This window comes from Phascolarctos cinereus, unplaced genomic scaffold (assembly GCF_003287225.1).
Source record: "Phascolarctos cinereus isolate Bilbo 61053 unplaced genomic scaffold, phaCin_HiC Scaffold_5;HRSCAF=322, whole genome shotgun sequence".
Lineage (NCBI taxonomy): Eukaryota > Metazoa > Chordata > Mammalia > Diprotodontia > Phascolarctidae > Phascolarctos > Phascolarctos cinereus.
This window is the reverse complement of record NW_027555958.1, coordinates 315,748,430-315,775,060: the sequence shown is the minus strand read 5'-3', so window position 1 is coordinate 315,775,060 and position 26,631 is coordinate 315,748,430. Positions and strand designations below refer to the sequence as shown.

The following is a 26,631-nucleotide window of genomic DNA, read 5'->3' as shown; positions in this document are numbered from 1 at the left end:
TAACCCTGACTGCCTCACCAAAAAAAAGGCAAAAAAGAAAAATCCATTTTCAGCACAAATTAAACCCATTTTAAAAAGTCTACCATGCCTTTGTACAATCCCTGGAGGTTTGAAGTGATAAAAAGTGCTGTTGCAAATTTCTTGCAGATTTCCTTACAATTCTTTCTTCAAAGTGGGTCCCCAAATAAATTCTTTCCAATCTTGTGACAGTATCTATATTTTACATGGTCAGGCTCATGTCCATTCTAAATACATACAACTATTATTTATTCAAAGAGCAATATTGCAGCATTTGAATAAAATTAACCTGTGTATTTACAAAAATTCCTCATGATGGGATGAGTTAACCTTTTCACTTTCATAGGCTTTTCCACATTCTGGGTTTTGCAAATAGGACAGCTCTTTCAATATTGTTAGGATATAGAAAGGAAATCTGAAGCAAATTATTTTCACGGTTTCAACCACATTCCCTTTACTCATGAGCAGTATTTCAAAGTGCATGAAAACCAAATATGGGAGCAAGAATACGGCACAACCATGTGCCATAAATGATTAGTGTTTGAGACATACTCTGATAGTCTCCAAGTATCTTTTTAAGTTTCTAGAGTCTGAAGAACAACTACATACTTACGAGTTGCCTAGAGATGATAATGGTTCTTAGAAAGGGGAATCTATGGCCTGAGGTACAAAGGACATATTCCATACCTTAATTGATGTATTTACCTCATGAGGCAAGTTATAATGGGATTGATCTGGTCTACTCCTAGGCTGCAAGGAAAGAATGGGCAAAGAAATCCTGGGATTAGTATAGTGCTTTGGGAGCAGTTCATTGACTAGGGCTTACCCGTTTTCCTTGAATGAACTTTATTCCACATTAACATCCTTTAAAATAGTGCATCACAAACTTTAATACATGCTACAATTAGGAAACAGCAGATACTACAAGAAAGTTATCCCACCACATAACCCCATAATTGTGGATTCAGAGATACATAGTGATACTGAAATTTATCATAAGGCATTTGGGTTTCTCCTACAATGGCACAGAATTTCATACAAGCAGGAGGACATCATTATAACAATGTTAAATTGTTCTGTCAGGTCTGAGTCTGAAAGTTACAAATTGACCTGTCATAGGTATGTTGAGACAAAACTTGCTCAACTGTCTGATTCTGAGAAAAGGTCAGACACCCTTTTGGAACAGCCAATTTATGTAGCATAACATTATTCAAGGGCTATAATAAGTCAGGCTTGTGGTCTAACAAGTGCGAATACCGCCTAATACCTTCCTTCCCCTAAAACTGCAGTTGAAATAATAGTGCAACAGCAGTTGTACTACACAATCCAGTGACTGTATTCCATAACAAGCAATGTTTGTCTCCTGTATTTTCTTACCTCTTACACTTTTGTATGGGTGCCTCTGTGCTTTTTGTATCTTTACTCAGTATAAATACGCTATGTTTTTGGTTAAGGTCATGTTTCAAAGTAATGTTTATCATCCAATCTACTGTTGTTGAAAACCACAACAAACACATATGTATATACACATACATATATAAAAAATGTTTTCCATTTCATCCTCCAGGCAATAAAAAGCCACTGGGATTTACTGAGTGACATGATCAGACCTGCTCTTTAAGAGATTCACTTTAGCAGCAGAGTGAAGGGTGGACAAAAGTGGGAATACATCAGATGCTGGGAGACTAACCAGCAGACTGTTGTAATAGTTGAGGGACCAGAATGACTGGGAGAATGGTGGTGCCCTTGGCAGAAATAACAGAAGAAGGAAGGTTTGGAATTAAAGATAAATTCCATTTTGAACATGCTGAGTTTAAGATGTCTATGGGACACCTCCTTCAAAATGTCCAGTAGGCAGCTGGTGGTGCAAAACTGAAGGCTGGATAAACCAGAAAATCATATGTATAAACATAATTGAATACATGGGAACTGATGAGATCACTAAGAGAGAAAAGAGAGAGGACACAGGACAGTCTTGTAGAAATGATTAGTGGGAATGATAAAGTCGAAGATCTAGCAAAAAGAGACTGAGAAAACAGTCAGGTAGAAGAAAAACCAGAAGAAAGCAGTGTTATGAAAACCTAGACAGAAAAGGGTTATGTGTCATGAAAGCCTAGAGAGAAGAAGGTATCAAGAGAGTGATCAAGTGTGCCAAAGACTGCAGAGAGGTCAAGAAGAATGCGGACTGAGAAAAAGCCACCAGATGGCCTTTATGCTGTTTTGAATGGTGGTAGCACTTATTCATTATTGCCAGAAAAAAACATTAGGATATCCGACTGAATTTATGATCAAATCAATGGTTAATAAGCTACTTTAAGAGTACCATCTTATCCCACAGGAAATGAAGTACATATAGGGCTTTGAAAGATTTAGGATATTTGTATAGAAAGTATTTCTATCTGTAAAAATTTGTAAAATCCACGTAGCCTTTTACTGGATAGGGACTGCAATAGTGATTTTATTAGTACAGGGAACTCCCAGTTGAAGAAACTCCCTCTATCAAAGCAAGTGGATCATGTCTTTGATTTGCCTAAAGGACTGAGATTAGGTAACTTGCCCAGGGTCACAAAACCATTATTTGTCAGAGGTGGGATTTCTATATAGGTCTTACAGGCTTTAGGGCCAGTTCTGAGATATTATATCATCCTGCCCCTTTGTGGCTTTTTACTAACAATTAAAATGAAACTTTAAAATTTAAATGCAATTTTCTAACTGCTATTTAGAGTACCACTGGTTATCCATGAAAATACAGAGGCATTTCTGATTTCAAATCAAGCTTAAAATCAACAAAGATATTTATGCCAATTGGACTTTTTTTTTTTTAGCTTGCAAATTAAAGGTTCTTGCTAGACCTTCCTATAGCTGGCACAATAATGAGCACCTTGTAGTCCCTGTGTAAGTGGAAACTCCTTGTTGTTTTTCCTGCTGAGAATCAGAAGTTGAAGCTACTAATTTGGGATCTTAGTAAATGCCTGCCATATACTTAGTGGCATTTTAAATTGCTTTTACTTGTCAAACTTATTAAAGCTTTCTTCTAGTTCTGGAATGTCAATATAATCCATGTTGTCTTTTAATTGAGTTTCAACTCTATACTGTGGTAATTCAAGCTCCTTGTTAAAATATTTCAAAGAATATTATGGTCTTTATGCAGTATTCTGGATAAAGCAAATATGAAGGCAGGTAAGAAATCATTAAATCTCCCCCAGAGTCAATATAAAATCATTGACTTTGCCCTAAAGACAGGGAACTTATTGACAGTGGTTTCTGATATCAGTCATATAGTTCAACAGACACAACTATTGACATCTGTGTGCTGATAACTTTTCCACTAAGGTAGGTAGTGACAGGAAGCAATAGCTGACACTGAAGCAGGGAAGTGACAGGAAGCTCTTCCCCATAAACTCTTCCTAACATCTAGAAAATGTACCAGACCAAAACCGGAAAATCATGAGTCCTTTTTAGAAGGATTAGAATTTAGAAATTTTAATTAGAATTAGAAAAGGCCTGGGAGTAGTTCTGTTATGTCTTGATCTTAAGAATGGAAAGAGATAGAAAGAGGAATACACTGTGATGTATGGTGGGGGTGGAGAAGGGAGAGAAAGGTTAGGAAAAATAATGATGTAGTACAAGTAGATATATCTATAAGCAAGGAGGAGGGAGTAGGGGGAGTAACTGACATAAATCTCATCTAAACTGGTCAAAAGAAGGAATACACAGTTGGGTACAGAAATACATTGCACTCAACATTGAAATACAAGGGAAAGGTGAGAAGAGGGGAGGGGGAATTAGGAGGGTAGACTGAGGGAGAGAGTACTAAGCAATATCAATTCTAAGGATGTACAAAAATATGTAGGTTTTTTTTTAAGGTGGCAAAGAATGGGAATCTAAGCCACATGTATTTAAATTGCCATATATTTAAAAATATTATATATTAGTAGGCATTATATTAATGTATTATGCTTTTAGATATTTTTACGTCATATTATATTTATATATTTATAAATCTAAATATTATACAAATATATTTATCTAAGATATACACATATCAAGATATATGTATATTTTAGATAAATATATTTATATATTTATAAATCTAAATATTATACAAATATATTTATCTAAGATATACACATATCAAGATATATGTATATTTTAGATAAATAAATGAATTTATATTAAATACAATATATAATTTATTTATTATTGCTCAGTCAGGTCCAACTCTTTGTGACCCCATGGACTACAGCATGCCAATACTGCCCAAGGATTTTTCTTGGAGTGGTTTGCTGTTTTCTTCTCCAGTGGATTAAGGGAAACAGAGGTTAAGGGACCTGCCCCGGTCATTTGACTAGTAAGTGTCTGAGGCCAGACTAGAACTCAGGTCTAACTACAGGTCCAGCACTCTATTCACTGAACCATCTAGTTGCTCCATAATAATATCATGCTAATATATAAGTATAAGTTAAAAAAAAAAACTTGGGAATTCTGATCAACAGGATTATCAACTATAGCTCTAGAGGACTAATGATGAAACCTGCTGCCCAGCTCCTGGCAGAGAGATGACAGACTCAGAATGCAGATCAAGATTTTTTTAAAAGGCCAATGAGAAATTTTGTTTTGTCTGATTATATATGCTTGTAACAGAGTTTTGTTTTTCTTGCTCTCTCAATTTGAAGGGGGAAGGGGAGAGAAAAGAAAGGAGCTGGACGTGGAAGGTAGAGAAGGCTGATTTTTGTTTGGGAATAAGAGTGAAAAACAGTGAAACATGATTCAGTGAGGTTCATTACCTCAATGGCGACTCTGCAATCCAAACAGCAATATTATTACATGTGGCTATCTATAATTTAACAAAAGTTAATTGAATGGAAATTAAGCAATAACAGCATCATATTGGCTTTTAGTGGTTACCTGCTGGCACCCTAGTGAAACGTTTAATGAAATTAGTGATCCACCAGTCCTACTGATCAACTTTAATAACTTCTACTTGCCTATATACTTCGTTTTTGAGGGAGGTCCCTTTGCTGTCAAGGTTAGTTTGTGTTCCTTTAAATAGCGCCTAATGATTTAGTTAACACAACAAATAAATGCTGAAGGAAAAGAGGATTGAAGAAAAACTTCCCACTGCCAATATCATCTAGGTACTACCACAACCTGTAGACATGATCTGAGAGTGGTTGACCTCATCTAAATCTGTATTAAGCACAGCTGCAAGTTTAGAAGAGGCACTACAACTATACTTTTAAACTCAGGACTACAACAGCTGCAATGAATTGCTACAACTATTCCATTCAACAAAAATAATATAGTATGCCTAAGACTGCCAGAGCAAGAAAGAAATATAAATATGAGGGTCAAAAAGACTTTAATACGTATTATGACACCTTGATTGTGGGTACTTTTAGAAGGTTAAGAACCCTGTTAATGATCCTGTGCTGTCAAGGTTAAAATTAGGTTCAAGTATTATCAAATCACATATAATTAGAAGGTTTGTTATGCAATTAGGTAGAGATATTTATGTACAATGTATTATTGGGATATTACTGGGATGAGAGTTTAATAACCAACAGGGATATTAATAATGAAATGGGTAGAGTATGAATTATTTTATAAAAGCTCCAAGTTAATGATATTAACTTACTATGTACATATTTTATGTATTTTAATATTTACAACCATTTTTGTTGCTTGAGTGTATTCTATACAAATGTTTTAATAAATGACTTATGAGTATTTGGTAATGTCATTTTATAATTGATGTGACTGTCTTAAATTGTCAATTTAATACTGTGGTAATTGTTGATATTGGAGACATTCTATGGTTGTTTAAAATGTTTGCTGTGTAAACTGTAATCAGCATTTAATGGTCTTTACAACATTTTTGTGCTACACAAGATGAAAAATCTTTAAAATATTATTCTTCTTCCCTTGCTTCTCGTGACCGCTTTCGGGGGTTCACTGAAGGTTCCATTGGTGGAGATAATGGAGAAGGAACAGCTACATCTCGAAAACCGTGGGCCTGCAAATAAAAACAACAAATTGGGTTTTTAAAACATCTGAAATAGATAGTCTTCTGTACTTCAAATTAATTAGTCTGTGTGTTGTTCTTATAGTACCAACAGTAAGAGGTCATTATAAGTAGAAGAGATCTTAGCTGTTACTATAGCAGTAAATGCTCATTTTTGCCCTAGTTCCTAAGCATTGGGACTAAACCACTTAGAAGAAATAAGGAGATGAAAAAATATAGTTAAGGTAAATTATAATAACACTTTTTACCTTCACTCCACTGAACTGCTTTGTTTTGGAAACTATTAGGGGCAATAAGATGAAGGAATAGAGGCTGGGATTCTTATAATCTAGCCACTGCTCAGATTCTTAGAATCTAGCCAATAGCTTACTGATGTTCGGACTCCTTAAGAGTCTGCCCAGTATGATGGATATTCTAATGAACCTTGTCTTTGGCTGAAAAAAAAAAAGAAGGAATAGACATTTTCTCTGATTCCCACAACCACTCAAACCTCTCCAAAACAGAAATTATGCTCCAAAGATAAAACTATTTCAACTGTTGCCATGGTCTAGGACATCCAGAATCCAAAAGAAGGGAAAAAAACCCCCAAACTCATGAAATAACGCCTACTCTGAGCTCACTTAGCATACCTTTGCCAGACTACCAGCAATGAGGCTGCATAACAGCAAAGACCCAGTAAAACCTAAGCCCATGCTCTTCTATGCTCCTGCCCTCTTGCCCCACCTCAGTGCTGTGGAGACCCTAGCTGCCAGCTACAGAAGTTGGGTTAATGATAGATAGCCAGTGCAGTGGCAGCCCTCCAGGAGCAGAAGCCTGCTGGGGGCCTTGACAGCAAGCCAGCACTGCAGCAGAAAAACCTGTAGCACCAGTGCTACAGAGTCTTAACTGCCAGTGCAGGTCAGAGAGCTGAGAAACAGAGAAAGTGAAACAGGCCACCTAGACCACACACCATGTGCATAGGGATTGTGGAACATTCTATTAAGTCTAAGGGAAAGTGCTCAGCACCTGGGTTGGACCAATTCTCTATCCAAAAGTCACTTGGGGCAGGACCAAGACAGGCAAACTGGGAATTGCCCAGCATAGAAAGAGGATGAGATGCTTTGAGATGCAACCCCCGCCCCGCCCCGGCCCCGCCCTGCCAAGGAAACAGAGTCAGAAAGTGAGCAATAGGGGGAAATGAGGAGAAAAAAAGACTAAAACTACCATATGTCTCAGGAAAATGAAAACTCAAAGACCTTAAACATAAGTGCATAAGCAGGAAAATTATTAAAAACAAGAAAAGTGCCCTACACGTCTAGTAAACAAATCCAGACATCTATGAATAAATATTACAAAACAAAGGGAAACACTTCATAAGATGGAGTATCCTGTGGAATGTGATAGCATGGAACCACAGTACTCTGTTACTAAGACCCCTCAGTAATATTCTTTTTTTTTTTTAAAAGAGAAATGGGAATTCTGAAAGCAGAATTTATGGCCTACATTGCAAAAATAACAGGCAGAATAGAAAAACTGGAATCTGATGGCATGTCTCATCAGAGAAACAAGAGAGAACAATAGATTCAGAGTGCAAATATACCGAAGTAAAGGACTATCTAGAAGAAGAGAATCAAAAAAGAATAACATTAAAAGAGAATGTGTTCACTATGTAAGTAAAACACACATATGTAGAACATAATAGGACAAAACAAAAACAAAAATATACACACATCATAATGCACAAAATAATAGAAAAGAACTGCCCAGAACTTCTAAACGTGGAAAATTAAGTAACAATGGAAAGAATTCAAAGATTACCTCCAGGAAAAAACAAAAGAACAAAAACCCAAGACAGCAAAATGAATGAATACAAGACTATTCTGTACTCACCAGAAAATGTAGGGAGAGAACAGAGTGTGTGCAGAAAAGCAATGGAGCTTAGGATACAGCCCAGTGTGACCTATCTTGCAAATGTGAGCTTAATTATAAATGAAAAGATGAAAGTTTAATAACAAAGAGGATTTTGAAACATTCTTGGAAAGAAAACCAGAACTGAAGAGATTATTTGTTTCTCAAAAACCCCAAATAACAGGAATGTGGTTAAAGACAACAAAAATGACAAAGAGATCAGTAAGACATTTCTTTCCAAATGTACAAAAGGAGATAGCTGAGAAGGCAGAAGTTTGGCGGAGATGGTTACCTTGGAAGTTCTGATTGCATGAGGAATACAGAGAACAGAGAGACTACATAATTATAAGGGTCATGAATCAGAGAATGAGGGTCTAGAGAGATATAATGAACATAATAAATATCCATAATGAACAGAGTGGAGAAATCCTTTTTGGAAAGGGACACACACACACACACACACACACAAACAAAAGACTAATGATCAAGACTTGAAGGGGAGGAGAGGGAGGAGGGTTCTACCTGACTGAGAGAAAAAATGAGGGGAAGAATTATATAACTAGGAGGAAAGAAAATTGAAGTAATATGTAAAATCCCAAAGCAAAAAGGGTAACAATGGGAAGAGGGGATCAGGAATGAGAGGAAGAGAGCCAGTGGGACATCTTTAAAAAAGATAAGGTAAAGTAACTAAAGGTATAGAGTAGTGTTTACAGTAGAAGAGGGGGAAAAATAATCTGAAAAACCCAATATTAAAAATAGAGAAAAATATGAACCTAACTCTCACAACTTTAAATATGAATGGAGCATTGTTGGTAGAGCTGTGAACTGATCCAACCATTCTGGAGAACAATTTGGAACAAAGGGCTATAAAACCATGCATACCCTTTGACCCAGCAATACCACTACTAGGTCTGTATCTCCCAAAGAGATCATAAAAAGGGGGAAAGGACCTAAATGTATAAAAATATTTATAGCAGCTCTTTTTGTGGGAGTAAAGACTTGGAAACTGAGGAGATGTCCAACAAGTGGGGAATGGCTGAACGTGCTATGGTATATGAATGTAATGGAATACTATTATTCCATAAGAAATGATGAGTAGGTGGATTTCAGAAAGACCTAGAAAGACTTACATGAACTGATGCTGAATGAAATGAGCAGAACAAGGAGAACATTGTACACAATAATAGCAACATTGTGTGATGACCCCAACTTTGATAGACTTAGCTCTTCTTAGCAATGCAATGATCTAAGACAATTCCAAAAGACTCATGAAGGAAAATACTATCCACATCAAGAGAAAGAACTATGGAGTCTGAATGCAGATGGAAGCATACTATTTTCTCTTTTTCATGGTTTTGCCCTTTGGTTCTAATTCTTCTTTACAACATGACTAATGTGGAAATTTGTTTAATATAAGTGTACATGCATAGCCTATATCTGACTGCATGCTGTCTTAGGGAGGGGGGAAGGGGAAAAATTTAGTACTCAAAATCTTATAAAAGTGAATGCTGAAAACTAAAAATAAACAAAAACAATTTAAAAAAAACTTCTAAAAGAAATTGTGAATGTATTAAACAATCCAATAAAATGAGAAAATAATGACAGATTGGATAAGGTAAGTGTTAGAGACTAATGAAGAAGCAGGCCATAAAACATAATGTGACAGAATTAATTTCTCCAAATTTTGTCTTTAAAACATTACGGCTGCCAGAGAAGCCTTTAAATGCCAAGATGAAACAAATTTGAAATAATATAATAAAACTCTTTAAAACCGTGGGTAAGTTTCTGGATTTAGGTAATAAAAATTAAACACAAAAACTACAAAAAAAAGGAAAAAAAACCCCTTTTCCCACCTTGCTTCCCCGTACCTAAATAAATTCAATGAGTAGACAAACCAGAATTTGCTTATCAAATTAGCAAACAAAGCTGAGAGGGATAGCTAATAAACTGGATGGCAACCAGGAACCAAAAAGATCTTGACTGGCTCTTGTACTTGTGTTCCCAAAACTGAATTCTCAAGTATACGATGGGGAAGACATTTTTAGACAGCAGTTTATCTCAAAAGGATCTGGTGATTTTGGTGGACAAGTTCAATATGAGCTACCAGTGTGGTAAAATAGCCAAAAGAACTAATGAGGTATGGGGCTACAATGAGAACAGCTTCCTGGAATAAAGAGGTGACAGTCTCTCTATAGTCTGCCATTGTCAACCCACATCTGGAGTACTGTGCTGAGTTCTGCTCACTAGAGTTTAGGGACAAAAATAAGCTGGATATTGTTCAGAGAGCAACTGGATGATGAAGGGACTGGAGTTCATGCTGTCTGAGGTTCATTTGAAGAAAGCGGATATGTTTATTCTGGAAAAGAGATGACTCAGAACCTGACATCTTTAAGTACTTGAAGGGCTATCATGTGGAAGAGGGAATAACCTTATTCCTTCTGGCCCCAGAGAGCACAACCAGGAGCAAAGCAGGGAATTTGAAAGAGGTAAATTTAGACATGAAACAGGAAAAAAATTCCAAACAATCAGAGTTACATAAAAGTGGAATGCCTTGGGGGTAGCAAGCTCCCCACTGATTGGAGGTTTTCTAGCATAGGTTGGACGACTGCTTAGTGGATGTGTAGTTAATAGGATTCCTTGGTAGGGGTGGAAATGGTTGAATTAGATCCCTTCTAACCTAAAACCGCTGTTATTTGTGAAGTGTTTTTCTGTAAGAGCTTTGCACAACACTTGCAGAGATTCCCTCAAAATATTAAGACAAATAATTAAGTTTTAATGCCACTCTTCTATAATGTTTCACAGTTCACTAGAGAATGTAAAAAAACAAAAAACAAAAAAAACAACCCATAAACCCACCCCCCAATCTCCAAAATAACTCGCTATTTACTCTCCCTCAGCCCACACAGCCATTCATTGCCAAATCTTGTTGGTTCTACTTCTATAACTTCTTATATCTGATTCCTTTGTACTCACACAGTTACGACCATAATTCAGTTCTTCCTCATCTCTCAGGTGTAGTACAACAGACTACTAACCGTTCTTGCCTCAAATCTTTCCCTGCTTTAATCTATCTGTTACACTGCTACCAAAGTGATTTCTTTTAGGTGCAGATATGACCATGTCACTCCTTTACTGAATTAACTCCAGTAGCTTTCTATTGCCTCTCCTACCAAATATAAACTCCTATTTAGCTTTTTTTTTAAAAATTAAATTTTATTTTTTAATTAACAGAAATCTATTTTCTCTCCCTCCTACTGCCTATTCCATTGGGGAAAAAATTTAAAAAAATAAATTCCTTGTAATAAATATGCATGATCAGGCAAAAACAAATTGCCTCACTGGCCATGTCAAATAAATACATTTATTAAAATTCTATAAATAAGTGTATGTGTGTACATACAAAGTCTATACTCTTGAATCCATCCTTAATTAGTCCTCATGGAAGGTCACAGTTCCTACAGCTTTCAAAGTTTTTTTTATCCCCCCTGGTGAGGCAATCGGGGTTAAGTGACTTGCCCAGGATCACACAGCTAGGAAGTGTCAAGTGTCTGAGGTCAGATTTGAACTCAGGTCTTCCTGACTCCAGGGCCAGTGCCAAAGTTGTTCGTTTTTTAAGTGTTATTTCATATAAATTATTTTTTTTACTTCTGCTCATTTCATTCTTTATCAATTTTATACAAGTATTCAAAATTATTTTTATAATACTGATGTCATAGTAGAAAATGTTCTGGTTTTGCTCACTTCACTACACATCAGTTCATACAAATATTTCCATGTCACTTTGAAATAATCTATTTCCCCATTTCTTATGACTTAACAGCATTCCATTATACACATACACAATTTCTTCCTGCTTAGTTTTTTAAGTCTTCATGACCTATTTTTTTTTACTTCATTGTAAATTATTCTTCCTTCCTTACTGCGTTCCTGCCAAACTAGCATTCTTTTTGTTATTCTTCACCCAAAATACTACATCTCCAGTACCCATGCCTTTTTCTTGGCTCTCTTCCATGGCTAGACTATGCCAGCACCCAGCACAGTACCTGATAAATATTTGATTAACTCATGCTTTTAAAAAATCTGATTTCAATGATTAGTACTCCCTTCATTGATGTAGACTGCAATTCTGCTGGTGCTTTAGTAGAGAGGTTTCAAACTTGCAGTCCACAAAACTCCCAAGTACCGCCTAAACCAGTTTAAAATGCAAATTGTGGAAATGTTCATGGTCTATACAACCTGCCAGAGCTTTTATTCTCAAACAGTGTTTGAGAATCGATTCCACAGTCCTCTTCATACCATAATGAGGCACTGGAGCTAAAATTCTAGTGTCTGGTAAAACTTTCAATAAAAGTCCCCTAGGAAATTCAAGTAAGTTAAGAAGTACTACTTATAATTATATTAACTGTCCATTTTTGTTTCTTAGGAATTGACAGGTTCTAACACCCGAAGTAGTTCTGCTTGGGAATAAGAATGTAAGCTTGAAGTTAAATATAGAACAGTGGTCTCAATAAAAGAAAACGCATCATGTTCTCTCAGAAGTTGCATATTTATTTGTAAATTGTGTTTTAGAGAGGTAGCATGGCACAGTAGAGAACCAGCCTCAAAATCAGGAAGACCTAGGTTTCAAGTTGTGCCTCTAACATATCCTTGGCTGTGTGACTTTGGATGAGTCTCAACCTCTCAGTGCTGCAGTCAGCGAACATACACAAAAACAGAAATTTTAAAAAGATGAGATAAGAATGAAACAAGCAAGTTAAATTTTTTTTTAACAAATGGAACAAAAAAATCTTTTTGCTTCATAATATTTTAGGAAGAGGAATAATTGAACATGATTCATTATTTTTGAAAATCTTAGTTTCACTCTCATACCACAATTCAAAGATGTGGTTCAAAGTGTGGTTTAAATTGTTATGGTTTTAATGACTGTCATGACCAAACTATATCTCACAAAGTTATATAAAAGCATGTGATTAACCGCACTTACTAAAACAAGATATTAATTTTACATTTCTACTCATCAATTATGCAAAGGTTTGTGCTGAAATCTGACTAGTAAATTTCACTCTTCTCCGATGTCAACTAGTTCTTCTTGCAAGTGAGTCCAAAGTTATTGCATTTTTAATAAATGGGTTCAAAATGCACTGAAGCTTTTTGCAAGACTTTTAATTGGCATAGAAAAGTTTGTTTCCAAGTTTAAGTATGCTGAAATGAATTTTTACAGGGTGATATGCTTACATCATCTTCAGCAACAAAGACTTTGTTTTTAATTGTCTTGCTAATTTTATAGTGTCATACTATTATATTAGCTAATATCTGTTTTGAACACAGTAAGTGCTTATTAATAAATGCTTTTTCATCCCCAATATTTAAGTGGTCAAAGGATATCAACAAACATTTCTCAAAATAAGACTTGTGAACTATTAACAACCATACAAAAGAATACTCTGAATCACTAGTAATAAGAGAAATGCAAATCAAAACAATCTTGAAGATTTGCCTAGTATCTAGAAAACTGGCAAAAATGACAAAGAGGGGAATCTTTTGGGAATCAGACTGGAGGAGTGAGTGGTAGACAGGCATCCTAGTGCATTATTGGTGGAGCTATGAAACAGTACAACCATTTTGGAAAGCAATTTGGAATTATCCAAATGAAGTGGCTAAAATATCCATACTTTTTGATCCACAGATTCCACTATAAGGCCTATACGCAAAGGAAATTTATGGGTAAGAAGCATACACACACACACACACACACACACACACACACATACATTTATAGCAGTACTTTCATTTGGTAATAAAAATTTGGAATGCCCACCAAATAGCTGAAAAAAATTGAGGTACAAGAATGTAAAGGAATAGTACTGTGCCATAAGAAATTGTAAACATTATGAATGAGAGGCAGAAAAGAGACAGAAAAATGAACTGATACACTGTAAAATACGTAGAGCCAAGAAAGCAATATAAATAATGACTACAATAACAGAAATGGAAAAAAACAAGCACCACAAAATAACTGAAAGTAAACATTATAAAATTAAGAAAGAACATGCATGGCCCCAAAGAAGAGATATGAGAAGACTCCTTTGAAGGGGAAGAAGTGTTCCACAAGTGTGGAACATTAAATAAATTTTCAGACTTTTTTGATGTAATTGGTTTTGCTGATTTTTCTTTTAAAAAAATATATTCTTTATAATGTGGGTTGGAGACGGAGGGAAATTTAGATGATGTGAAAAATATCTCAGTAAAATGTTATCTTTAAAAATGCTTTTTCACTCATTTATCTTAAGGTATACTATATACTTAGAAGTTTATTATTAATTTAGAGGATGTAAATCCAAATCTCATATAATCTTGATAATTTAAAAAATTTTTGCACAACCATTCCCCAATTGATAAATGGTCAAAAGATATAAACAGGCTGTTTTCAGAAGAAATCAAAGCTATCAAGTCAAATAAAAAAGTGCATAAAATCACTATTGATTAGAGAAATGCAAATTAAAACAACTGAGATTCTACCTCATACTAACATTACAGAAAATGAAAATGACAAATGCTAGAAGGGATATGGAAAAATTGGGACAGTGATACACTGCTGGCAGAGCTATGAACTAGTCCAACCATTATGGAGAATAATTTGGAACTATGCCCAAAGAGTTATAAAACTGTACGTACCTTTTGATCCAGCAATCCCACTACTAGGTCTGCATCCCCGAGAGATCAAAGAAAAAAACATTTATAGCAGCTCTTTTTGTGGTGTCAAAGAATTAGAAATTGAGGGGATGCCCATCAACTGGGAAATGATTGAACAAATTGTGGTACATGAGTGTGATAGAATATTACTGTACTATAAGAAATAATGAGCAGGATGCTTTGAGAAAAAACTGGGAAGATGTATATGAACTGAAGCAAAGTGAGATGAACGGAACCAGAATATTGTATACAATAGCAGCAATACTGTAAGGATGATCAACTGTGAAAGATTTAGCTGCTCTGATTAAGACTATGAGCCAAGAGAATTCCAAAGAATCTATGATGAAAATGCTATCCATCTCCACAGAAAGAACTGATGAACTCTTGGGTACAGATGGAAGCATGCTTTTTTAAGCTTTATTTTTCTAGGGGTGTGTGTATGTGTGTGTGTGTGTGTGGTGTGTGTGTGTGTGTGTGTGTGTGTGTGTGTGTTTTCTTTTGCAACATGGCTAATATGGAAACGTATTGCAGGACTTCACATGTATAACTGATATCATATTGTTTGCCTTCTCAATGGACAGGGGAAGGGCAAGAGGGAAGAAGAGAATTTAGAACTCAAAATTTTTAAAAAATGAATGTTAAAAAAATTTTTACATGTAATTAGGAAATATTTAACAAAACAAGTAAAAGTACATTAAAAAAAATTGTTTCGGCTGACCTGTCAGATATGATTAGATCATCAGTGTATCTTCTAATGTGACTTGACAAAGGGCTCATACTGAAAGAAGTGTCATATTTGCCATTTTCTTATAGTTCCCTCATACTTATACTAATAGTATTATCCTAATCTGTGGTCTCTGCAGGAAATCTTCTTAAATCACCTGTCTAAACATGCTACTTATTAGCTGTGTGACCCTGGGTAAGTCACTTAATCCTAATTGCCTAAAAAAAAATTTTTTTTTTAAATCACCTGTCTATTCTATGTCAGTTTAATTAAAACTGGGTAATATAATCTATGAATCACAGAACCTGAGAGCTGGAAGGGGCTTCAGTGTCCATCTAATCTAATGCATACACAAAAGGAATTTCTTCTCTAATATTCCTGACAAGTGGTCACCTACAAAGCCTATGAAGACGGAGAACTATATCACTTCTCTGAGTCAGCCCATTCTACTTTTGGACAATTCAAATTGTTGGGAAACTTTTTGTGACACCATCCTATACTAGTCTCTTTGCAACTTCCACTGCTCCTAGTTCTGCTCTCTAGGGCCAAGCATAACAAGTTATATCTTTCTCTACATCACAGCCCTTTAGATGTGTGAAGACAGCTATCATGTCCCCCTTGAGTCTTCTCTTCTTCAGGCTAAACAGGCCCAGTTCTTTCAACCTAATCTGATGTGACATGGACTTCAGGCCCTTCACTATCCTTGTTACTATTCCCTGGACAATCCAACTTATTAAGGTCCTTCTTAAAGCAGGGGGCCCAGAACTGGACACAATATTCCAGATGAGGTCTGATGAGGACATGGTACAGCAGGATGATCTCCTCCTTATTCCTGGAAGTCCCGTATCTCCAAGTAGTTCAAGATTGCATTAGTTCTTTTGATTGCTTCATCATACTGCCAACTCACACTGACACTGTCGTCCATTAAAACCCACAAATCTTAGTGGCAAAATTAATATTTTTGTACCTGAGTATAAAACTTTACACTTGTTTCTAGGGAATTCCAACGTTAATTAAATTCAGCAGAATGCTGTAGCCTTTCAAGATCTTTTGGGATCCTGACACTGTCATCCAGTGTGTTAACTGTTCTTCCAGCTTTGTGTCATCTGAAAAATTGACAAACATATATGTATCTATGCCTGAATCCAAATCATTAGTAATAATGTTAAAACAACACAATGACGAGCAAAGATCTCTAGAATACTCTGCTGTGGCCTCCAGTTACAGTTACATCGAACCACTAACCACAGCTCTTTGAATTCAACCATTCAAATGGTTCTACATGTATTCTCACCTCTCCATCTCGTCCATGAGAATTAGATAATTTATCAAAAGTTTTACCAAAGGAGCAGCTAGGTGGTGTAGTGGAAAGAGCATCGGCCCTGAAGTCAGGAGGACCTTAGTTCAAATCTGGCCTCAGACCAAACACTTGACACTTACTAGCTGTGTGACTCTGGGCAAGTCACTTAACCCCAATTACCAAAAAAAAAAAAAGTTTTACCAAAATCTAGGTAAAATATATAGACAGCATTCTCCTCATTTATGGTTTAGTGCTCTCCAAAACAGGAAATAAGGTTGGTATGGCAGAACATGTTCTAGATGAAGCCAGGCGAGCTCTTCGTTAATCACTACTTTTCTATCTAGATGTTCACCAACCATTTCTTCAACGTTAGATCCATTCTAGAGTTTTCCCCAGGGATCAAAATGAAGCCATATATTGTTTGCAGACTTTTTTCTTCCTTATTTTTTTTTAAAATCAGGACATTTCCTCTTCTCCAATCTTGACACTTCTTCCTTTTTTGATGAGCATTCAAATTTCTACTGTAACCAACAGCGATCTCACCTGCCAGTTCTTTCAGGCCCTGTGAATGCAGCTCCTTTGGACCAGGTGGCCTGAATGCATCAAGGCAGTTGCAGCAAGATCTCTTTCTACCTCCTCATTGATCTGGGATGTGCTCCCTTTAGGTTATTTTGATTCTATCATTTCCATGCTATAGGTGATTATTCTTACAGAGAGAGAGGAAAAAAAAACCCCCCAAAACTCCAACATTTGAATTGGGCACTTCTGCTTCTTTCTGTTGTCAGGTTTCAGTCCCATCTACCCTGAGTAAAGAGGCGTTTTTGTTGTCCCTCATTTCCCTCACCAGCCTCCACTTATTCTGAGCTTTAGCACTTGAAACTATTTTTACAGGGCACAGATACTCTTATATTTTCTAAATCAAAGTTGGTTGGTACATTTCCTGTGTAGCCACATCATTGTCTTCAGACAGATATCATTTTTCCTTTTCATTTGAACTGATTTCCCTTTGTGTCTTCAGAATTGCATTCTCGAGTCCCTCCCAACCCTCCTGGCTGGCTTCCTCTATGACATTTTAGTCCATGGGAACCTTTCTATGCTTCCTCTGAACTCTTGAAATCTGCTTTCCTAAAATATAGGGTATATGTCAGACTATGCCCAGACTTCCTCTCCTCTGTCACAAATTCTAGGAGGTAACAGTCTCAGCTGCTCTATTTCTTCATTCTTTGTAGCTACTCTCTATGTTATCTAACTTGAGGTGCATGTAAAGGCAGCCCTATCCTTTTTAAAGTCCTTTTGATTAATTCGCAAGACATATGGCAAATATATTCTTACCAGGCTTTGTGCTGGTGTATTCCAGTTCTTGCCAGGTATGTGTCGCTTCCACAATCTATGTCTTGGTTCAGCAGGTGCTATTATTATCCTCATTTTTATAAAGGAAGAAACTGAGGCAGAGAGAGGTTAAATGATTTGTCCAGAGTCACATAGCTAGTGTCTGAGGCAGGATTGGAACTTAGGTCTTGCTAACTCCAAGTCCAACCCTGCAACACCTAGATGCTTTAATCAGTGGTTTACTTCCCAAATTCCCTTTCCTTCAATAGTGCCCAACAATGCAGAAAATTCAACTTCTCCATATAGTCTGCAGTTTGTTGCCCAAGACTTCATAACTGTTTAGATTCCCTCTGGAAGTGTTATTTGTGTTTACATGAATCTCTGAAGTGTGTTGCTGTCATATGTTTTGATAAACCTTGGGAAGTTTTCTGCTTGTCTTGGATACTAGATGCAGGAAGACAACAGGCCTCTCTGCAGTTTTTATCAAGTTGACAAAGAGCTGCCTCAGCACCTCTGAGCAAAGAATCACCAGGTACTACTAATGATCATCTGTTCCTCCTTTGACCTTCCTTGGATGATCTCTCCTCTGAAAGCTTCTATGGCCCTACTATATCATTTTTTGAGAGCACAAGTAGCAGTTTCCCTCTCAGAGTATCCAGCTCTCTCCTCTTCAGGAAGAACCTCAAATCTGTCTTAAGCTCTAACTGGACAACTGCCCTTTCCCTTCCCTTGCTCTTCTGCTCTTCTTGTGTTATACTCTTCCATTCCCAACTCCCCTCTTTCACCTCGGATCCCTTTTTTCAAGTGAAGTCTCAATTCTGTTTCCTTTAGGAACACTCAAATTTCCCCTTACAACCTGGACTGTTAAGAAGCATTCTTCTAATCCTTTCATCTTCTCCAGGACAGAGATCAGCCTATAATTGGAACAGAGATAATAGCCACTCTGTTCTGACAGAAATACAAATATTGCACATAATCAAATATACAAACACTACACTTAAGTGAACCTAACTAGGTCTATCTAAACAGCAATATATTACAATACACCAGAAACATGAACAAGTGGGGGTCCCATTATCAGCTCCTCCTCATTGTGGATTCCCACTCTTCCCTAAGAACATACCAAATACCTTTGACCCAGAAGTAGCACTTCTAGGGCTGTATCCCAAAGAGATCATAAAAATGGGAAAAGGACCCACATGTACAAAAATATAGCAGCTCTTTCTATGGTAGCAAAGAATTGGAAACTGAGGGGATGCCCATCAACTGGGGAATGGCTGAACAAGTTGTGGTATATGAATGTAATGGAATAATATTGTGCTGTAAGAAATAATGAGCAGGCATACTTCAGAAAAACCTGGAAAGACTTGTATGGACTGATGCTGAGTGAAGTGAGCAGAACCAGGAGAACATTATACACAGTAACAGTCACATTGTGCGATGACTAACTTTGATAAGACAGCCCTTCTCAGCAATGCAAGGATCTAAGACATCTCCAAAAGTCTCATGATGGAAAATGCTATCCACATCCAGGGAAAGAACTATGGAGTGTGAATGCAGATCGAAGCATACTATTTGCTCTCTTTTTTCCTTTTGTTTTGTTTCTTCGTTCTTGTGGTTCCTCCTACTGTTCCTAATTCTTCCTTAGAACATGACTAATGTGAAAATATGTTTAATAGGAATGTATAGGTAGAACTTATATCAGATTGCACACCATCTTGGGGAGGGAAATGGGGAAGGAGAGGGTGAAAAATTTAAAACTCAAAAGCATATGGAAGTGATTTTTGAAAACTATAGATAAATAGACAAATAAATAAATAATGAATGAATGAAACATTTAAAAAAAAAAGAATATACCAAATATTGGAAGGGATATACAGATTGAGTGAAGGTACCAGTTTTGAACCATAAGTTAAGTATTAATAAAGCTAAATTTCTTTCTTTTCAAGATTAAAAAGGTCTCATTTTCCTTCTGTGCTTTAACGAACTGCCCTGTGCACCTGACCTTGTCTGGGAGACAACTGTCCTATAATAATGGTTTTCAAAGTGTAGGCTGGAACACACCAGTTTACTGCCATGTAGATTCATTAACAAGCTTCAGATTTTTCCTCTTCTCATTTTTTACCCTTGTAGAAATGAGAATCTAGTCATTTATTAATATTTGTGTCTATACCATGGGGAAAAATGTATACTTTAGCCACAAATATAAATCCTACAATAAATATTTTCCCAAATAATGTTATATTAGTAAATGTGGCTACAGAGACAGTTACTGAAAGACCTACTGCCTAGGTACAGACTAACACGACTAATGCTGATATTTTAAGTTGTTTACTTTTAAAATATTAATATGATAAAGTTAATTTCGTAGAACACATTACTCTAAAAGCATGGGAAATTTTTATTGACCTCAAGAATAAATGTTTGGAATAATTTTTTGTGAAATACTGGAATATTCTGCAATGGTAACACTATTTGAAGAATTAATAAATATGGTAGGGACAAAATCTATTTCTAAAGAGGACTGATGTCTACAACAAGAGAAATAATTTTTTGAAAGCTTTTTTTAGACAATTGAAACCATTCAACATACAATTTCCACTCCCATCAAATTGAACTAACCGTTATGTCAAACAGTACTGTGGCCTCCTTCTGGCTTGGTGATTTGTGCAATGTTGCTAACCTGCTTAGAAATAATGGATACAAACATAGTTTCAATTAGTAAGGATAAATAAAAATTTCAATTTACAGAGTGGTTTTGCTACAATTCTAAATTATACTAAAACTAAAATTCCAAACACAAAGTGAATAGTAGTGAAAAAAGGTGAACTTAATCTTTCCTTTAATTAGTTATATACAAATTGATCAAGAATAAATAACTGACTATAAGGTAATTTTGTCCCTTGAAATTTAAAATGCAAAACCAATTCATTTGAGTATCTCTTTCCTGAGACACAGACTAGCACAACACTCTCACATATCACACTAAGATAAGTGAACTTTTAACAAACCATAATTGTTTCAAAAGAATCACTTCCAAATGCACTTTACTGACTATTTAAACACAAGTTTAAAACATGGCCGTGCATGACTCAATGTGAATAGCTTATATATAACTGAGAACAGTTTGAGGAAGGTGAATCATTAAACTATTGTTATATTGACAAACCTAACTTTTGTTAAATAATTATATCCAGAATAATCATTTAAGTGAGGTTTTTTTGGTTTGCTTATTTTAAAGCTACTTAGTTGCTGCTAAATGTATTTAATATATTAAGGGTGACTTAAATTACTGGTTACCTTTGACATTTTCCTCATACACCTTTACAATATTCAATCAGAACGTGACACTTTAATTAAATATTCTCATGTTCTAATTTCAGATTATTAGAAACAGGGTGTTTTTTGCAAAGAGTTCTTTTTACTTTTTAAACTTTTTCCCTCTTTATTAATCTTCAGGAAAACTCAAAGCAGTTTACCTTCAGACCAAAATGTAAAAAAGAAAAAGTATTGTTTAAACCTTCCTATAATGACACTACTTTACATCAGTAAGCACTGTAGTTTTCAAAGTGATTTCACACCCATGACTTTATTTGTCCCTCCACAGCAACCCCAAAAGGTATGTAGCAAAAATATCTTACAGAAGAAAAAACGGACTCGAGGATTAATGACTTGCCTGTGTTCACAAAGCTGAAAGGGTAACAGAATTCAAACTAAGCTTTTATGGCTACCTTCAGTCAATTTAAAATTACTACAAAAATGTAAATAGAAACGTAAATGTCTCTTAAAGGTTTATAAATGTAACTTGAAATCAAATAATACAAGATTTGGGGTGAAAATCTTTGATAAATCTCCATTATAGAAAAACAGTTTTATATTTGGTGTCTACATCTCAGGGAATTCATAGAATTTCAGCAATTTAAAAAACCAAACAGAGGAATCTCTTGGCTAATGGCTATATTTGGGATGAAACACAACATATGGCTGAACTACATAGTTTAGGTCAGGAAGAAACAAGTCAGAAGCACAGTTTGTGCTCTAAAGCACAGCACACATATGAAATACTGTGTGGGGGTGTGATTTATCACCCAGCACTACCACCTGATACTCTTGGCAAAAAGAGGTAAAATTCTAATCATTGCTTCATATCATGAATATGCAAATGGTAAGAAAACCCAGAGTATACAAGGCACATAAGATAAAAAACAATTTTTTAAAATCATTGTAAAAATTTTACTTAAAGCATCATTAATCATGTTTTAGACAAAGTACACTTTAAAAGCCTGGACAACCTAAATCCCAAACCAGGCAATATAAACTTATATATTTATGACTTTCTTTGCTTAACCTAAGAAAGGCTCATTTTTCTAAGTCTTTTCTCTGGTTAGACTTTACGATTTATTGCCCAAATACAGGATTGATACTGTGGAGTATAATCAACTAGTTTTTTAAAAACATGAAAGTACCCACATAATCTTAAAGACCTGAAGGTATTTCGACCACAGAAAACAAAGCAATAAAGAATTAGCAGAATATTTAATTCTTTAAAAACTGTTCAACCTAATAATGACTTAAATAGCTGATGCAACACAAGGCTACAATCCAAAAGAAACTGGTGGAAAAAACTGGAGGAGAAAACTTGACCCATGGGAAATAACATTTTAAAAACTATTAAAATGGAAAGTGATTCACACTTTTAAAACTGCTGACACTAAAGAACTGATGTTATTACAGGAATTAGCATTGGAAAGGGTAGGAAAGGTTAGATTTGAACCTACTAAGGAGGGATTTTTTTCTTTCTCCCCTAAGTATAACTATAACACTACAATGTTCTAATCCCTTTTCAACCTTTCTAAGGCTCACTACAATAATGCTAAAGTAAAAGAGCACTGAAATACATCAGATTAATGCAGTAACAAATCTTGAATGTAGAAGATTAGCAGAGATGGTGAAGTTCAGGAGTACAATAAAGGCATATATTAGAGCACTCTAACTTCAAACTGCAAACATCTGCATTGAAGCAGAAGACTCATTCTGTGACCCTTAATGTGGATACTGGTATGTATGGAGAAGGCTGGTGTAGGACTTACAGAAATTCTGCAGGCCCAGAAGATGCTCTTCATCCAAAAGTACCTAAGGGAGCCATTGGTCATTCATTCTCCCTTCACTGGCTATTCATCTGCAATCCAGCTAGCTCAAACTAATTTCTGTAACAATTCATATTACTCAATAAATCTCACCAGAATTTATGTGAGTTGTATGTTGGATTCTGATTTCACCTTTTAGTAGTGTAATGGTAATATTTACCACATAACTACTGATTTAGAGAGCAGAATATCAGCTGTTAAATGCTAGGGAATGAGAAGAGCTTTTCTCTGACAATTGAAATTAGTCCCATGAACCTAGAACAGGGAATGTTACTGGAAACTGAGCAACATAAAAAAAAATCAATAAAATAAATGAAAAAATTATTTTCAGGTTCATCTTGTATCTTTTATAAGCTATATTTTGTTCATGAGTAAATTCAACTTAAAGAAGCAAAAACATCTACTTGCCCCTATATGTATACCTATCCACACAACAATAACTTTCAGAATTATATACTAGAAATAATCTTCTTATAGTTGGTTGAAGAGATATCCTGCCAAAGATCCTCTTAATTATTTTTAGTTTTTCTTAGGTGCTATTCTATTACAGAACATTTAATTATAGCCTGAGGTAGATTGCTATTACATAGCAGCTACACAGGGAATTCCTTAGAACATTTAAACAGCAGGTTGCAGTTTGCAGAATAGCCTACATCTCAGGAAGTATAAGCAATGTTTTAAGAGTCTCTCAGTTGGAGATCTGCTGCCAGGACTTTACAACAGAGCATGTTGTCGTTAGTGGATTTTCTTTTGAGCACAATGTCACCTTCACAGGAAGGGGGAAGAACAATTTTATGGCTAGGAACAAATCAGCCAAAGCAATTATTTTATTTACAAGAACCACTCCATTCTAGGTCTTCCCCCAGAAAATAGGTCCCAACATCTGAAGCTGGTGAAGGTCAAAGACTAATCACAGGTATGAAAAAGGTTGTCATATTAGCCAAAACAATTATTAAAAAAGGAAATATAGATGTAAAATCTGAGTTACTTGAGCCATTTGGAAATAGCAATCTTTAATGGAAGTACAGGCCAAATAAATTATCTGCTATAAATGTATCATTTAATTAGAAAAAAGGAGTCTAATTCTGTTTATGAACTCTGAGAGTAGTGTCAAAATAAAAGTGGTTGGGTCAGTACTGACTTTTTATCAATTAATATGAGAACAAAGAGAAATAAATAAAGTAAGAGATCTCATCACTGACCGGATCCAAAGTATATTTAGGGTAACCCTTTGTTCCATCTGCAGCCTACATGCTGTCTCAGCCTCTCTCTTCAGAACAGCTTTTGGACACAGTTCATGAGGTTATGCCAATTAATCCGAAAGTGGAGAGGCTGGCAGGATTCTGGCATTATTCTATAAAGTACATTTAAAAAAACCACAACTTCTCTCTTTCCATTTTAAGGAAAATGGAAGCTAGTTTGTTCGTTTGCTCAAAGGCTTCAAAAGTAGGGGGAAATGATTCATGTTATTAGTTTTACTCACAGAAAGCTGTTTATCAGATAGACAGAAAACTAGGTAATAGGAACAGAGGAAGAACAAACGCAAAGAAATACAAACAATACAGACATAAAATTCTGCATAGGTGACATCAGTGAGTATCACATGAAGTAGTTAAGAAAAATGACCCTACTTTCTACAAAAGAATCCTAGGGAAACCTTCAAAAATACTCTTCTCTATGATGTTTTTAAACCCTTGTAGGTACAAGGGGTACCAAGCTTCTTTCAGGACGCTAGCTAAAAATTGGTAATTGATTCCAAAAAGGTATAAGAGGAGACAGCATTCCCCTTCTATCTACACTTTCAGGCACAACCTATTGTTTAAATATTCTGAAGAATTTTTCCTTTAGCTAAAGGACTTTTCATGTTCTGAAATTCTGTGATTTAGTACAGAACAGTAGCAACCTACATTTGTCGCTGTTCACATGGAGCCAGTGAATAAAAGAAAAAGGCCCAATGTGGAAGCCTTATGAATTGATGCAGAGTGAAGTAAACAGAACCAGAAAAATAATATAAACAATGACTACAATGATGGAAAAAGGAAGGAGAAAAATATCAATCTGAAAGCTGCAAGGTTAGAATGACCAAGTTTGTCCCTAAAAGGAGAAGAAAATGTATCTCCCTTCTTCCCCTTCCAGCTTTGCCGATGTGGGGGGTTATGGGTGTGCAGCACTGCTTCTACTGTTAACCTTGCTTGGTGTGCTTTCCCCTATGTATTTCTTTTGCATTCTTTGTTAAAAAGTATGCCTTTCTACAAATGGGAGGAAAAAGGGCTATGCTGGGAAATGAAGGTAACATAAAAACAAAAGATAGCAATGAAAATGAAAAACAAAAACAAAGTTGAGACATGTTCAAATGATACCACACTGCTCAACCACGAGACCAGCTCATGACATTTACTGAATGCAATATGAATCACTAGCCAGCTTCTTCACTGACCTCTGCTTTTGGTCCCAATGAAGGATTAATCGAATTGTAGCTGCATGTCCCCAACTTTCCCCTAAGAAAAAGAATATAACAATGACTTATGAGTATCTTGCCTTATCTACTAGGTAGAGAGCAGCGTTTCAGACTAACTCCAATAACCAGCTACAGCCTCATTTGATTTAATACAGTAAAACCAGTTCACTGAGTTTCATAAAACTCAGGACACATGCTGCATTATGAACAAGGAAAATACTGTAAATATACAACTTTTTTCTTTTAATTAACTTTATCAGATACTATGCCAGTCAATCTTCCATGCCACCAGACCCACTCACATATTTCTGCCACAAGAAAATTAAAAACTCAAACATATTAAGAGCTTAATAGAGGAATCCAGAGACATTTTGCCAATACATTCTAGCAACACTAATGAATTCCCTCCACCTTTTAGAATCCCTAGTTTCTTTGTAACTTAACTCCACTCAAGTGTCATCTTTTTCTGAAGTCTTTCCTGGTTTCCCCAGCTATTAGTATTTCCCCTCCTCCAAAAACTTTATATCTATTTTATATCTTCACTTATGAGTACATGTTGACATCTCCAGGTAGAATGCATACTCCTTGGTTTCATTTGTCTGTGTATCCCTGAGGGGGCACAGTAACTAAGCATATAGTAGGCATTTAATAAATGCATAATCTGAGTAATGATCTCCTAATAGATCTTCCTGTCTCCGCTTTCTCTCCTCCAATCCATTTTATATATACGCCAGATTAACATTAATAATGTAAAAATCTGATCATGCCAATCCTCTACTAAAAAGCCTCTCCTCGTTGCCTAATGGATAAAGATTATAAACTCCTTTGCCTCGCTACACAGTCTGGGACCAAATGACTTTTTCAGCCCCATCACTCTACTTGTCAATATAAACACGAAGTATTCTAGTAACTGTTTCTCCACTGACTCTAACGTTTCATCATGGCACAAAGGTGCCTTTGGATTTCCAAAGGCTCTGCCAGCAGAATACAAGCTCAGGCAGGTCCTACGTGAAGTTAGAAAGACTTCAAGTGTATACTCAGCAACAGCCT

The 26,631-nt window shown here is 35.8% G+C and overlaps 1 protein-coding gene across 7 annotated transcripts in view; it reads right to left on the bottom strand.

The window, feature by feature from the left end:
- Window positions 1–847: 847 nt before the first annotated feature.
- RAD51C (RAD51 paralog C) overlaps window positions 848–26,631 on the bottom strand; it is a 66,669-nt gene continuing 40,885 nt past the window's right edge. The window contains exons 7-10 of one of the 7 annotated variants that reach the window (XR_002325576.2): window positions 25,561–25,621; window positions 20,599–20,662; window positions 16,315–16,453; window positions 5,850–6,034 (exon numbers count right to left, since the gene is read on the bottom strand). Coding sequence is in view for 5 of the 7 variants with exons in the window: in XM_020991987.2 (XP_020847646.1) it covers window positions 5,930–6,034; window positions 20,599–20,662; window positions 25,561–25,621 (230 nt within the window). In the remaining 2 variants the exon portion in view is untranslated. The other 6 variants (XR_002325577.2, XM_020991987.2, XM_020991988.2 and 3 more) reach the window with 6 other exon arrangements.